Raw genomic sequence first — 16,009 nt, forward strand, 5'->3', positions numbered from 1 at the left:
AGTGTCTTCTCCAAAAATTCTTGTCTGTTAACCTCTAGATATGTACAGTTTTTTATGTTTCTATGTATCAGCTAAAAATTAATTTAAAAAAAAGATATGCTCTAATCTCATGCTAGAGGAGATAATGCCAGAAGGTAAAATCATAGTATGAGGATTTAAAGATTAGGGGGAAAAGGTGATTTTGTGTGTGTGTGTGTGTGTGTGTGTGTTTAGAGATTTATTTTTCAAGCAGGTGTTTAAAAAGGAGGATTTTTTTCTGATACAGGATGAAGACAGTTTCTTAGATATGCTATTATTTAACATGTTTTTGAAAAGATATGCAGAAAATATGTTTGTTTATGGGAAACGTGTTGTATTTCAACTCTGACGTTGAATAGTCATGGTCTGCTTCCCTTGGATGATGAGGGGATTCTAAATTTTTTAAACTAAAAAAGAATTGTGTATTTTATTTGTAGATAATTAATGGAATCATGGAATACACAAGTCTGATCTAGCTGCCTAGCTTTCTGTTTCCTTTGGCTCTTTTTAATACCCCTTCAGTCCTTTAAATTTTCCAAGGAAGAAGAAAAGTGGATCCGACAGTCATTAACATCTTAGCATGAATTTTTAAAAGACATTTGTATTTGCTTTTGAAAAAAAATCTGCTGATTAGAATTCTCTAAGCAGTACATTTTTTGGAGAGAAATTTCAGTCGTTACTTTTGAAATATTCCAGAGGACTTTTGAAGAAACACTGCAACAGTGCTTGGTCTCTGTCTACCTGACACAATATTCGTATATTTGAATCTTACCTGTAAATGGTTAAGGTACATGTACATTTACTTTAAACTGTGCTTTACTTTATATTAAAATGAATATGTTGATATGTAAATAAATTAGCATATTCAACTTGCGATTGCCACTTCCCCTAGCCTTGCGACTTTATGCAATGGATTTATCAGATTTCAGGCATTACTATTATTGTGCCTTAAATCTTAAGGCACAGATAATTAACATTATTTAGCTTTAATTTGTACTGTCCAACATTTAGCTTTAATTTGTTCTGTCCAACTTTTCACAACAAAGCGTGTTCTGTATGAAATGACATTTGATTTTCATAAGCTAAAGACTTTTAATGGAGAAATACTTACATAAATATTGCTGGAAATGTTGAATTCCATTCATTTCAAAGTGACAGGTTTATTGCATTATATTTTCACAAAGTCCTTGGAAGAATTTAAATAACATATATACTGTTTCCAAATTGGAAATAGGCCAACATACCTCTACCTCATTAGGAAAGTGTTACAGTGGGAAGTTCCTTTCTGTTGTCTGAAGATTCATTTTGCCAATTATCTGCTGAAGCATACATATATTGTAAAGTCTTTTATTTGTTATAGTCATTCATGGCCATAATAAAAATTTGATGAGAATTTAGGATTTTTGTTTATAAGAATAAGGTTTAGCTTCAAATATTTTCTCATAGAAATGCTGTTTTCCTCTTTTGTTGAAGTGTTACTTACACACATGGAAGTCAACAAATGTTAAGTGGATAGTGCAAGGAGTTTTAACGTATGTATTTATAGGTCTGTTTAACTATTACTCTAATAGAGAGCACTTCCAGAACCCCAGAAAGCTTCTCTGTATATGCTCCCAGTCGACCAGTTGACACCCCATCAGGATAACCACTGCTTTGACATAGATTAGTTATGCAGTCTTTGCACTTCATGTAGATGGAATTAGGCAGCACATATTTGGGGAGGAATTATATATATATTTTTTGCCTCATGTTGTTTGTGAGATTCATCCAGTTGTTGCATGTATCATTAGTTTGTTCTATTTTTATTGCTATACAATTTATTGTTGTATATACCAACATCTTGCTGATGAACTTTGGGGTTGTTTTCAGTTTTAGATTATTAGGAATAATGCCGTCATGGATATCTTATGTAAAAGGGTCATTTACACTCATTGTTTTTGCTGTCATTTCTTTTGGGCCATTGAATTTCCAAGTCACAGAATTCATGTGTATTTAACCTTCATAAATACTGCTGAACAGTTTTCTGAAGTGATTATAGTAATTTTCACTTCCACAAGCAGTGGGTTGACAATTTGAATATTCATTTTTGAAGTGCTTAAGTTTTTTGGACAAACTTAAAATAAGCATTTCGATATTTTTCTTATTGATTTATGGGAGCTCACTGTATATTCCGGATATGATGCTTTATTGGGTGTATGTATGCAGATACCTTCTCCTGGTCTATGGCTTGTCTTTTCACTCTTCTAATGTCTTTTTTTTTTTTTTTTTGTACCAGGGAGTGAACTCAGGGGCACTTAACCACTAAGCCACATTCCCAGGCCTCTTCTAATGTATTTTGATTAATAAAGATTTTAATTTTAATGAAGTCCCATTTATCTTTTTTTGTGAGTAATGCTTCCTGTGTTCCTTTCAAAAAAATCTTTGCTACAAGTTTGTGAAGATTTACTATTCTACCTGCATCTATTTTGTTGTCTTTGAAGCAAGGATCAAGATTCAGTGGTTTTTATATGGATATCTCTTTGACCATCACCATTTATTCAAACATCATCCTTTTGCCACTGAATTTCAATGATAGTTTTGGAGTAAATAAGGAGACTATATGTACACAGATCTTTAAACCTTCTAGTCTGTTTCATTGATCTTTTTCTCTATATGTGCATCCATGCCACATACTAAAAATGTCTGATAGTTTAAATTTTCAATATGTTCTTTGATTTTGCTTTATATATATATATATATATATATATATATATATATATATCCATAATAATTTGAATATCAGCTTGTTGGTTTTCTCTCTTTCTCTGTCTCTCTCTCATACAGACACTCACATACGCACTCTCCAATCTATTGGGATTTTAACTGGCATTGCACTGAATCTAGGGATAAAGCTAAGAATTGACATCTTAATAACAATGAGTCTTCCAATCTAAATACTTGGTTTATCCCATGAATTATTTAGATCTTTAGTTTTTCCTCAGCAACATTCCCTAGTTTTTAGTGTAGAAATCTTTGGTGAGATATTGGGTTTTAATAAAAAAAAAAACTATAGGTTCAGGAAAAATCGGTAATATTTATAAAATATCTGGTGATTTTACTATTATTTAGAATAGGATATGCCATCTTCAGATCTATGAGGTAGAGTTTCAAAGTAGTGAAGTAACCTCCAAAATTATTTAGTACTATAATTTCACTTTGCAAATTGTGTATCCAAAATGTATATTACATTTTATTTGTTTCTTACTTTTAAATCTGATTGACAGCATTATTTAGAATATGGTTTATTCTTCTTAAATATATCAAAATGATGACTTGTCACCATGGCGAAGGCCAGTGATATGCTTGTCAAATGAAGGGCTGAGAAGTTTAGCCATTGAACTGGATGATCAGCAATTTCTACTCTCACAGAGCAGAAGATCAATTTTATTTTAAACAGTTTATCTCCTGTCTATATGAAAAACTTTTAAGTTATAAAACTCAGACATAAATTTTAGACCTAGCAAATTAAACTTATGATTACATGATGCCAAAATATATTATTGATTTGGTTTAAGATTTTAGCCACCTAATTGAATAGTTATCCTGACATAATAAAAAAATTGGCTGCATTTTTTTTGTGAATTAAGTACTATATTTACAGTACCCAGCCTGAATTAGATTTAAATATGTACTCAGATGTTTAAATATCAGTGTGTGTATATACATTATTATGTAATGGTAGTATGGTATTATTGACCATGTAAATTCATTGTGAGTAGAGACTGGTTTTATCTTTTTTCTCTGTGAATAGCACTGATTCCTTGGCACATAATGAACACTTTTTCAATGATTTCATCTCATTTTTTTTTTCATTTTAGACTACTTTTTGTATGGCAGAGATCTTTGCTCTGCGGCTTTTAAATTATATGTTAATTATTTCCATACATGTCCCCTTTTCTTCTAAAAGTTTAATATTGCTTAATCCCTGAATGGAAAGTGAGGAACTAAAAGATGGGGGAGCAAGGAATGAAAGATGGAGACCAGGCAGAGATACACAGGAGAGTTTATTCATCAGAGCTTACAAATAAAGGCACAACTCTCCAAAGACAGAGAGAGGCAAAACAGGGATTAGAGCTGGGCAGGTACTACTGCAGGCCATTAAGGGTTGGGTTGGTATGAGGGAGTGTTGAGCCTTTCTCAGAAATGCCCTTGGGCAGGAAAGTGAAATTTTTCTTAAAATGGCAGCTGTCACTTAAGGTGGCTGTCCAGATGCTAAGCAAGGACCTTACAATCCCCAAACCTGAATCAAATTTATATTAAAATATAGTAGTAGTAAACTTGTTTAACTATTAGAGTATGCTTTGGATATAAAAGTTTAACAATGTACTTAAATTCAGCCAACTTCCTAATGTCAAATACATAGGAACAGTTGGAGTGTTAGAATAGTAGTGATGATAGTTATAATAGCTAACACTAAGAAGTACCCACTATGTACCAGGCAGTATCCTAAGCACTTTACATAAGCAACCACATGGAATCCTCACAGCCACAAAGCCAGGTGGGGAATATCTTTATCCACATTTTACAGAATTTAACAAAGTGGTTCTATTTGTTTTTGTTTTCATTTTTATTTTAATTTTCTGACTATATGATAAGATTCAAATTGATTTGAAAAACTGGATTGGAAAATGTGGTACAAATAACTTATATATTTTTTTTTCTTCAGAAAAACAGTGTCCTATTCTGAGGACAGTGGGATATCAGTTCACACAAGACAACAGAAATGAACTTGAAGTTTCAGGTAAGCTTTATAATCTTTGGTAAAGTAGGATTTAGTGTAAAATGATCACCAAAAATGCAGTACATTGTAGGTGTTTTTTAAAAAAATATTGCAACTGAAGACTGTAGCATTAACATAAAAATTAAAAGCAGATGGTGCAGAAAAATGCTGAAAGTAGTTTTATGTATCATTTAATTTAAGATCAACAACACTTCATACTGTTGGGGAGAAAAGTTATTTAAAATTATAGGAGTTGTATCCACCATAGAAATTTTTTAAAGAGAAAGGGAAATTTATGGCAAAGAAGACCTTACCACCCAGATAAAATCACCAATAGCATTTTGGCATAACATTCCTACAAATCTTTCTTCTTCTCTTCCTTCCTCCTTCTCTTCCACTCCATCACCTTCTTCTGTCCTTCTCTATTTCCCTCTCATATTCTCTCTTAAACCCACACACACTCACACAAACATATTAATAATACACGTATTATATCTGAATTCCGAGTATTTTCCCACATCAATATGCATTCTCCTAAAGTATTATTTTTAAGAGCTGTTTAGATTGAAAATGAATACTGTATTATTTTTTTGTCTAACTTTTTGTCTACACTTCAGAGATGCTACAATGAGCTACTCTATTTACCTAGGTAATATGTATGTCAGAAGATACTAATATTTTAGTCTTTTGAAATATATTTGTGATCTTTTCTTCAGAAAGAAGGCTACATATTCTATATACAAAATGAGTTTCATCCTTCTGTACCCTAAAAGGAGGAAAAGATAAAACAAAGGAATTTTGCTGATCTCAAACATCAGGGTTTCATTTGAAGTAAATCAGCCTATAGATAAAGACAACAAAAAAATCCTTGTTAAGAAAATCAATATTTTTGTGAGTATATTTAAATTTAATAAAACTGCTGGATTAAATAATGTGTCTCATTTTACAGGTTTTGATCTAGGAGAGAGCTTTTCTCTGAGACGTGCATTTTGTGAAGGGGATAAAACCTGTTTCAAATTGGGAAGTTCACTTCTTATTAGAGATACTATGTAAGTAAAATAATAATTTTTATTTGTATTTTAATAATGCTACAAAACTATGTTCTAAAGAAATTTCAAAATAATTTGTTTAAAAAGTGCAAAACCTTTTCAATAGTTTTATCCCCTACTCGAAGGCTGTGCTATTTATGTATTTTTTATTTATGAAATTTTTTGTCATCTGATTTTTGTATTATAGTATATGAAATACCTTTTATATGTACAGAGCCATAATCTTTAGAGGATAGTAATTAAATACATTTTTGAAGAAATATTATTTATACTTAAAGTAGGCATAAGTAATATTAGGTTTTAAAATGTGAGTAAACTTTAAAACTCAAGACACAATGTAAATTCAGAGACAGAAAACTGTTATCTATTCAATTTATTTCTACATTTACCATTTGTCACATAAGTTAAAAGAATTTAGCTATTAGGCATTCACTGTAGTACATAGAATACAAAGTAAAATCAACTGTTCTGCAGTTTTATTTTTTATCTTGATATTCTTTTCATTTAAAATGAATTTACTATTTTTACTTTGTTATTTTGTTTTTTCCTATGGTTACACCTAGAATTTTGTATTTTTATTTTTTTAAAGAGAAGTTACCTTTTAAATAATGGCAATTGGTCAGGAACTGTTCAGGGCAATAATAATTTCAGTATGGTTGGCAATATTTTGAGGATGAGTTCAATATCATTCAGAAAGTTGAGTCACCAGGAAGGCAGGGAACATATATGATCATGATATTTATTCCTTGAGTCAGGCATGAATACCCCTGTGTATGAAAACACTACCATGACAAAAGCATCAAAATTCCACTTGGTTTAACATGCAACATAGGTGGTTTTGTGGGAAAACCTATGAATGCTGCTATTTCCTGATGGGTAGCCTCTACAAAAAATTGTTGATAATCTCAACATATGAATTATCTAAGGGAAATAGCATCAATCATCTCAGATGCTGTGCATAACCTAACTTTCAAACACTTTTTCTTTGAGAAAAGTTTCTTTTAAACCTCCTGTATTGTGATACTTTAGTTAATTTTACTTTAATAACATGGTTCCTTATAAGTAAACTACCCATTAATTGGTAAAACACACGAATGTTAGGGAAGAGAGGGATTTTATATTGGGGATATGGTGGATGCTTCAGCAGATGTAACTGTACAAACCAATAATGTCATGTGTTGCGATTTAGGTAGCTTTATAGACAGGAATTGTGGACAGCACAGCATTTCCATGTTTAGTAGGCATATGGAGTAAAGAAAAGTCAAGATGCACAATATTTCTCATACATATATTTCTTTCTAAACTAGTAGTTGATACCTTTAATGAATTTTGGAAAGGCAGTATATTGTGTTCCAAAAATTAAAATGCAGCTTTTCTTCCTGCTTATTTAAACTCTTGTAATTCTGGTCAGGTGGAAAAAAGATTGGAGTGAAATCTTTTAAAATTCATTGGATTTGAGTGAAAAAAGACTTAGCTAATTTTAAGTAGCTATATTGGAAACCTTGCTGTGACTTTTAGGCAATGCTATTCCCCTGTGAATCCATGAGATTATAAATATTAAGCATGACTTGAAATTTGTTTCCTGGGCTTTGGCTCTAAATCGCTATCCAATCCCTAGGCAATCAATATAAATGAATTCTCTGGCTCTGTGGAGCAGAACCCTGGGACCTTCACTACAGGAAACTGGAGGGTATCTGGTTAAGCTGACTAGTGAGTGTCAAGTAGCTTGGCTCCTATCCATTTACATTTCACTCACTGAGCCAAGTATGCTAGGATGCTTCTCCTGCATGATGCCATTTTGATTTTTCAATGAGACTGGAGTAAAGTTGCAGCTATTTATATATTTGTAAATAAGCTGCTTTGCAGAGTCAGCATGGGAAAAACAGATGCTATTTTATATGGAAAATGGGGATGCTTTCTGGGCCTGAGGTTGCTTTTATTGTTCTGTCATATTCCGGGTGAGATTCACCAGGGAAGAGACATAATAAGCGTGTTGTTCATATACCTGTTAGGCACACTCAATGCCTTGAGCCTGGCTTAATGTGGGATTCCCAAAGGTTTCTTTGGCAGAGGCCCTCCAGATAAACACCATGAAACACTTAGAGGTGGCACAGGCTCAGGCACTTCTAAGGGGCATGATGTGTTTTGCTTTGCTTTAAATTCATGTCTATGTGTTCAGTATTCTGAGAGGCATGATGTGTTTTGCTTTGTTTTAAATTCATGTCTATTTGTTCAGTATTTATTGGGGGTAATAAATGGTAAGTCTGGGGAGGCTTTAAAAGAATCTGGGTGGGATGTTACCTAGTTTTCTAGGATTCTCTTTTTAGAGGAAAATTCCGTGGCTTCTTTTATCTACAAGTATCCCTGTTTCTGTAAAAGAAATAATTCATTATTTATATATAGAGTGTTATGTCCCAGAAGATCATTCTTGGATTATTTTCAGTTCTGTTTCGGCAATTATCTGGGTAAATTGGTGAAATTCTAAGAAATGATACAAACACATGCACACCATAGAGAACCTTATATTTTTAGTGAGTTCCTGTCTATCTTTCATTATTTGCTTTATAGAGACATTTAAAATAAAAGGGCTTAGTATTGAATATTTTAGAAGACTTGACACATGTTGAGTTTCTGTGTACTACTGATCCTGAAGGGGTATAGTTTTGATAGACCAATGGAGAAATCAATTTCAAAAATATGAGGAAATGAATTTTCTGATTTATTATTGAGTTCAAGTATGGTAGATAGCCTTAGCCCTCAGGTTTTTGATCCTTTGTGGCTATTTGTAATACTGTGGTGAGAAGGATTCTGAGGCCATTTTAGGTTCAACGAATTAAAGAGCTATGATCCATTAGGGAAAAAAGAAAAGAGAGAAGGGCTCACAGATTCCTTTCATATCTGTAGCATCTGATTTAGGATGATGCCTGTAAGCTGGTGACTTTTGCCACTGAAGCTGTCCTTAAGAATAATGGAAAATGAGGCTATGTATGAAAAAAAACCAACACAGATTAAATGTAATAATAGTTTATGAGTTTGGATAATGTGGCTAGACAGAGTGACATAAATGACAGATATGGTCCCCTTAGGTTTTGTCACAGGTAAACAAATCTCTAGTGACAGTCTTCTTTCGGTGTCTCTCATTAAATTGGTAGTTTATAAAAGCAAGGTATTTAGTTTCATAGATATAGATGGAAAAAAAGAAATAACAGGTGAGAGTAGAATGGTGGTTACCAGAGGCTAGGGAGAGGAGGGTAAAGGGAAGGAATGGGGAAAAGTTGATCCATGGATATTAAATTATAGTTAGATAAGAGCAAGATGTTCTGGGGTGCTATTGCACATTGTCATATAAGGGTGACCTTAGACAACAACAATGTACTATACATTTTTAAAATCCAGAAGAAAGGACTTTAAAGTTTTCATTATAAAGGAATGATAAATGTTCGAGGAGATAGGTATGTTTTACCTGATTTAAATACTGCACAATGTATATATTTATCTAAATGTTACATGATTCCCATTAATATGGTTATGATTTAATTATAGGTATCAGTGAATGATCCCAGGGGTGCTTAACCACTGAGCCACATCCCCGGCCCTTTTATTTACTTTTTTAAAAAAATTTTGAGACATGGTCTCACTAAGTTGCTTAGGGCCTTCTTAAATTGCTGAGCCTGGCTTTGAACTTGCAATCCTCCTGCTGTGGCCTCCCATGATGCTGGGATTATAGATGTGCACCACTGTGCCAGCTAAGTTTTATTTTTTAATCTATCAGTTAAAATAAATTTTAAAAGTCTAAATATAGCTGAAAATTCAAATATATATATTGCCACTCACTTGATAGTAGAGAAGTGTCAATGTTAAGAAAATGATTTCTATACAAATAAAAAATGAACATGTCTCAAAGAAAAAAGATGGTTGATAGAAGCCATTCTAATTTGCATTATATGTTTTTAAAAACATGATTTGGGGGGAATCTTTCAAGTTCTCTGGACTTTAGTAATCCCCTTGAAAATAATCCTAAATATTAGCAAAGCTGTTTTATATATTATGGGGTGATTTTTACCTTGTCTTTGCTACTGTTGAATGATTTATCCCGTGGCCATGTTTTTTCTACATGGGCCTTTACTTTACCTCTAGATTTTTATTAGTGTGAACAAGAGCATAACATATAGGAAAGTTGTTTTATATTGCTTAGGATTATTTTCACAAGACTGGTTTTTAGAAATGAAAGTCATTTTACATATATTGATAGATACTACTAAATATGTTCTCTCATGATCTAATCCATTCATTTCACGTAATCTCCCAAATCATCAGTAGCACTAGACATTATGGTTTTAAGTTTTTGTGTTTTGTTTTTAAATTTAAAATTCATGGAATCACAAATAAAAACTTTAGTGTACTGTATAAATTTTAGAGGCTCCCAAAACATTTCTGTTTGGCTTAAAGGTAGATAAGAGTTAGCTTTGGTAAGTCACTAAAATAAATGCAGTAAGGTGGAGAGCTTATCATTTTATTCAGCATTTGTTGACCATCAGTATGGGCTGCAACTTCCTTTGGTGGAGGAATGAGGGGCTCTCTTGTCTTCCTGGAACCTACTACAGAGACACAGAGTGACAGGGAAAACTACACTTCCCTCTTGCTTTGTTCTGAGAAGAAACTGAGATGTATTACTTTGTCACTTATGCTGCGTTGTGATTCAAAACCCATCCTTTCTCTTGTTAAGGCTAAACTTCCTTAGGCATCATACAGAAGGTCAGTTTTTATCCCTTCCCTCATAAGGGCCAATTTTCTAACCCATGTTCCATTTTTATTGCTCTTTTTGAGTCCTCTCCAAGTGCTCAAAACCAGTTAAATGCTGAGGCTCAAAACTATGTTCAGAATTCTGATACTGAGGCTTTTAATTGCGGATGTTTCAGGAGGATTACTTTACAATTCCATTAAGCTGTAGAGAATGACTATTTATGCATCCCTTGGGTTTTCACTTGGGCATTCTTTCATTGGTAGATAACAAGTTTCCTATATAAGGGCATGTGATTTAGTTAAAAAGTTGTCCAGCTGTTTTTATGAGATTGACTGACAGTTACACATAATTCTTTATGTCATCACTGTATTTCCTTAATTATAGTTTGGCATACCAAGAATTTGAGGTGAGCTAGTAAGTCATGCATTCCTAAAATGAAAAGAAAAACCTGTTAGGTTCACAATTACTGAATTCTTTAAGTCCACTAACTTAGAAAAATTAAATGTATTAGATGCAACAGAACTTTAATTAAGTTTACAGATTTTTTAATACTGTAAAATTACAAGAACTAATTTTTTCTAGAAAATTCAGGAATATTAATATGTGCCAGTAACAAATTTCTTAGTATAAAGTGACTACTAAAATGTAAATTAATGTGAAATCTTATTAGTTCAATATTTTGTTTACTAGTTTTGGAAATATTTCATATTATCATTATTAAATTTAAGTAAGTTATGATTTTCCTCTTCCAGATTTCTCATAATTCAATATTATTTTAGGAAAAGTAGAATGTACCAGTAATTAATCATACATGTAGAGATCCTATAACATTCATGCCACCTTAAGTAAAGATTTTTCTTGTTCTTGAATATTTGTTAGCCTGAGATAAAATTTTTTATATAATATGCAGATACTTTTTTTAAGTTTAATGTCTATTTGTGAGTGCTAAAAGACAAAAGTCTTGTAAGATAAAAATCTTTTTGTTTCACATGAGTTGTAGATGAAGAAACTATAAATGGATTTAATATTAATATTCATTAATTATATTTAATACTTATTTATTATGAAAGTAGGAACAATTGTACCTTCATTATTACTTTCAGAGCATATTTTTAATGATTAAAATTACCAAAAAATAAAAAGGCTCACATGAAATGAGAGTGAGAAGCTGTAATATATTTACAAATAACCACTTTCTAACATTAAATGTATGTAAACTTTTGAAAGAAAAGTGGTTAAGTTATCATTTCTAAAGAAAAAAGGGTCATTTCTTGTTTGTTGAAACACAAGACAGAACATGCAAATAGGGCTGGCACTCACTAGTAATGCAGGCTTTGCCGAGGGAAGTGTAAGATGTGGCTCTAGCCTCTGGAATGTGTGAATATATTCCCTTAGGGGTAAGAAATGTAAAAAAAAAATACAATTTGAGCATACTTTCGATGCTTTAAACATTCAGAAGATAGAATCACTTGTAGATGGAACAATAAGAAAAAAAAAACTTCAAGGTGATGGGATTTGAACAGGGTTTTGAAGACTGAAGGGAATACTAAGTCAGAGGTGGATGTGGTAAGAAGAGGGAAAACATCTCAGGTGAGCAAATGCCATTAGTTATATCATGAATCTTTGGAGTTTAAGATATGGAGAAATTTAATAAATATTGTATGAGATAACTGCTATACTCAAAAAACATCGACAATTTAATTTGTCCATATCTAAAGTAGAAGACAGTTTGATTTTTTGGGATGTCCCTGGACATTATTTAAACCCCTGGAAAAATTCTAGGGAACTAAACACATGTATTTATTTATTTATTTATTTATTTATTTATTTTAGTTGTAGATGGACAGAATCCCTTTATTTATTTTTATGTGGTGCTGAGGATAGAACCCAGTGCCTCACATGTGCGAGGCTACAACCCTAGCCCTCAAATACAGTTTTTTGTATAACATCTAGATTATTTAAGTTCTTATGAAAATCTATGGTCATTCAAAATTGGTAATAAGCTTCTTAAAAAATGTCATATGACCAGAAATGTATTATTTTTCTTTCAACACCATTATCCCCATCAAAACTCCCATTCTTTGGACAGAGAAGCTAAGTTGTTAAGATGTAAAAGTTTAGCAAATTAGGGATTACATCCATGTGATTTGTGTTTGTATCCAATATGGTGCCTGATACACCATAAGTAGTGCTTACTATATGTGAATTGAATATTCAAACCTTAAGGGTTTTTATCTTGTTGGTAGATTATATAGCTATTTGCATATTTTTGCATCCCAAAATTTATTTTTATTAGCACATCAAAAAACAAAGTACATCACTTCTAACTCCATTACTTGATTTTTTACCACAGAAGACTTCAGGATAACACATATAATTACCCAGTGTCCAACAGTAATATTGATATTATTAGTACCAATTCACATTTGTGAAATATTTTGTGATTTATGATGTGCTTTTGCCTTCTTATATTATTTTGTACTACAATAACCTCTGTGATGCAGCTGTCACATCACCATTTTATAGATGCAAAAACTGAATTTCAATGAAATTAAGTAGTTGACCTGAAATGCAGAAAATAGAACCTTTGGATCTAGAGCTCAGTCTCCCATCCCCATTTCCTATTGTTTTATCGCCAATTATGTGTAAATTATCTTATCTTAAAATGTCTGTATATCATCTACCTTGAGAGTCGTGAAGTACCAGACTGCTTAATGTACTACTTAGCCTTAATAATAATGCAAATGTCATTGTAAAGTAATGAAATTAAACTGTTCCATTTTGGTAATTACCTGTGCTAATTAATTTAAAAGGCATTGATTAATCTACCTGTACTGTTGGAATATGTGTTAGATTTTTTTTCTTTTTTCACTCATCTTTTTATGTAATGACTCATACTTCATAAGGGACAGCTGAGTGTTGGCCTGGAGAGGGTTATATGAATTTGCTGTGGAGTGTGCACTGCAGGTTTTCAGAGATACAAAAGAAAGCAGGCAGGGGCTAGGGTTGTGGCTCAGTGGTAGAGCACTCATCTAGAACATGCACGGCCCTGGGTTCGATCCTCAGCACCACATAAAAATAAGTAAATAGAATAAGGGTATTGTTCCCAACTACAACCAAAAAATAAATATTAAAAAAAAGAAAACAGGCAATCATCGATTTCATCTTTAATCTTATTTGGCCCTTAAAAATGCTGTGAAGATTTAGTAATTAATATAAGGCATTTGTAAATGAATTCCTTTTATAATGTTTGTAAACCTACAAACAGAGAAGCATGACCTTACATTTATGAATTAGCCTGAGAATTGACTGTAGTAATGCATCATGATGTTTCATTATACCACTGCTAAGGAATAATATAACTCTAGAGACCTCAACTGATAGAACTCTACATTTCATAAAATAGCATTAAATGGTCTGACCTTCACTCTTGGACACAATCAAACTGTAAGATATAATCACAATTTCAATAATAAACTTACAAATTTATGCCAACCAAGGAAGAATAATTGTGCCATATAATGTCATTAATTTATTATCATTTTAATTCTTTCAACTTAGGCAAATCAGAAAATAAACATGCTTTTGTTATTTCATGTGACACAAAAATTAGGTACAACTGGCCCATAATCTCACTTTAAAAAATTTTTTTTAGTTGTAGATGAACACAATATCTTTATTTATTTATTTTTATGTGGTGTTGAGGATTGAACCCAGTGTCTCACACGTGTGAGGCAGGCACTCTACCACTGAGCTCCAGCTCCAGCCCCCACAAATCTCATTTTAGTCAGCCCTTAAGCTTCCTAAAATACATAATTCCAGATTAAGGAAAAAAAATTATGATTTTAAACTAAAAGAAGAAAATATCCAAATAATTTACTAGATTGGTTTATTTTACCATGACTAGATCTACATAATTTGGAAGTGATCACAAGTTCAGTGAAAATTTTAATTAATATGGATATGTGTGGTGATGCTGTGCACTATTAACATCTGGTTGGATGAATCTGAGACTGAGTTGTGTTTGAACCATCTCAACTTCCTTTCTTGAGCTCAGAATCTCTTTGTCAGCTGTCCTCTCTCGAGGTGACCCTCTTACTTTCAAAGCTTAACCCCTTCACTTGTGTTCTTAATCCTCTCCTCGCCAGCCTCCTCTCAGACCTTGATCCACCCGTGATCCCCTTGCTCTTGTCTTCAACATGACTCTGCACAGTATCCTGGCTTCTTAGTCTACACATATATACTTAATTCTTAATATATACTTAATCCTTCCCTGTACTAGAAACGTGTTCTCTTGACAGTCCCCTTTACTCACATGCTTCTCAAATAAATAGTTACTGACAACTTCCACTTTCTCATACTTCCCTTAATCCATTCAAAGCTGACTAGGGCTTCTTGAACCTTATGGAACTTGCTCCTTCAAAGTTGCTAGTGACCTCTGTCTTATTTCCAATGCTGATGCCCTAAACATTGAATTAAGCTCGCATTTCTCTCACTGTGGTACCATTGTCCACCTTTTCTTCCTATTGGAAGACTATGTATTCTAGAAAGCTTAGTATACATCCTACCATTTCAAATTATGCCAAATCAAAACCAGAGCCTCTGTTGTTACAATTATACAATTTTACAGTTACAGAATCTCAGCTCCCTCTTAGAGGTTATATGTTTTTTGTTTTTTTTTTCTTGGAGCCCCTCGGATGCTGCCCATGTATTCTTGTTCATGTTAAAAAGCAGGTATATTTCTAATCTTGTTTTCTCATCTCCTTGCCAGTGCGTGTTATCTGCCTTTACTTGGAACCTTCCCATGAAGGTGCTGCTTCTCGAGATCCAGCTAATCTCTGCTCATAGCTATTCATCCTCAGTCCTCAGGTGTCAGAGTTGCCCTGTGACTTTGAGTGAAGTTTGTGTGTGTTTGTGTGTGAGCACGCACATTTTAGAAGATAGTGGCAGGTGTCTAATGACCCTCTCTCTAATTCTCCAGGGCCCCGAGGCAACAGTGACTAGATACAGAGCCTCACAGATTTTGATAAATGTTTCAACTCTTAGCTCTTCTTCCTGTGTGGGGCTCAAAAGCTAGTAGATGTGGACAAGCAATTTTCTTTATTATCCTCTTGTCACCTAGCTCTCCTTTGATTTACTCAAGATAAGAATGTAAAAATCTCTTTGTTTAAGAGAGCTGCCTACAAAAATGTTTTATGATATAGTGTCACTATTATTTTAAGTTCAGCTTTGATGCTAGTGAAAAAAGAAATCTGACAAAGTATTTCATTCACTTCTCAAGTGATAATGAATACTTACTGAGAATTTAAGGATGAATAAAGACACAATCTCAGCCATTGAGTTATTTCTGTCTAGCAAGACAGACAGGCCAACAATTAGCTATTGTGGAATGTAGTGGCAATTTTTAGATTCAAGTATGATAAACTCTGGGAGAACAGA

The 16,009-nt window shown here is 32.8% G+C and overlaps 1 protein-coding gene across 7 annotated transcripts in view; it reads left to right on the plus strand.

Moving 5' to 3' along the window:
* Window positions 1-16,009, plus strand: part of Col19a1 (collagen type XIX alpha 1 chain) — a 327,672-nt gene that overhangs the window by 20,433 nt on the left and 291,230 nt on the right. For all 7 annotated transcript variants that reach the window (XM_058578798.1, XM_058578800.1, XM_058578801.1 and 4 more), the window contains exons 3-4: window positions 4,724-4,798; window positions 5,727-5,826. In XM_058578798.1, coding sequence (XP_058434781.1) covers window positions 4,724-4,798; window positions 5,727-5,826 — 175 coding nt within the window. The remainder of the gene's footprint in view (window positions 1-4,723; window positions 4,799-5,726; window positions 5,827-16,009) is intronic.

This window comes from Marmota monax, unplaced genomic scaffold, assembly GCF_021218885.2.
Source record: "Marmota monax isolate L192 unplaced genomic scaffold, Marmota_monax_Labrador192_F-V1.1 WCK01_AAM20220418_F8-fsc00091, whole genome shotgun sequence".
Classification (NCBI taxonomy): Eukaryota; Metazoa; Chordata; class Mammalia; order Rodentia; family Sciuridae; genus Marmota; species Marmota monax.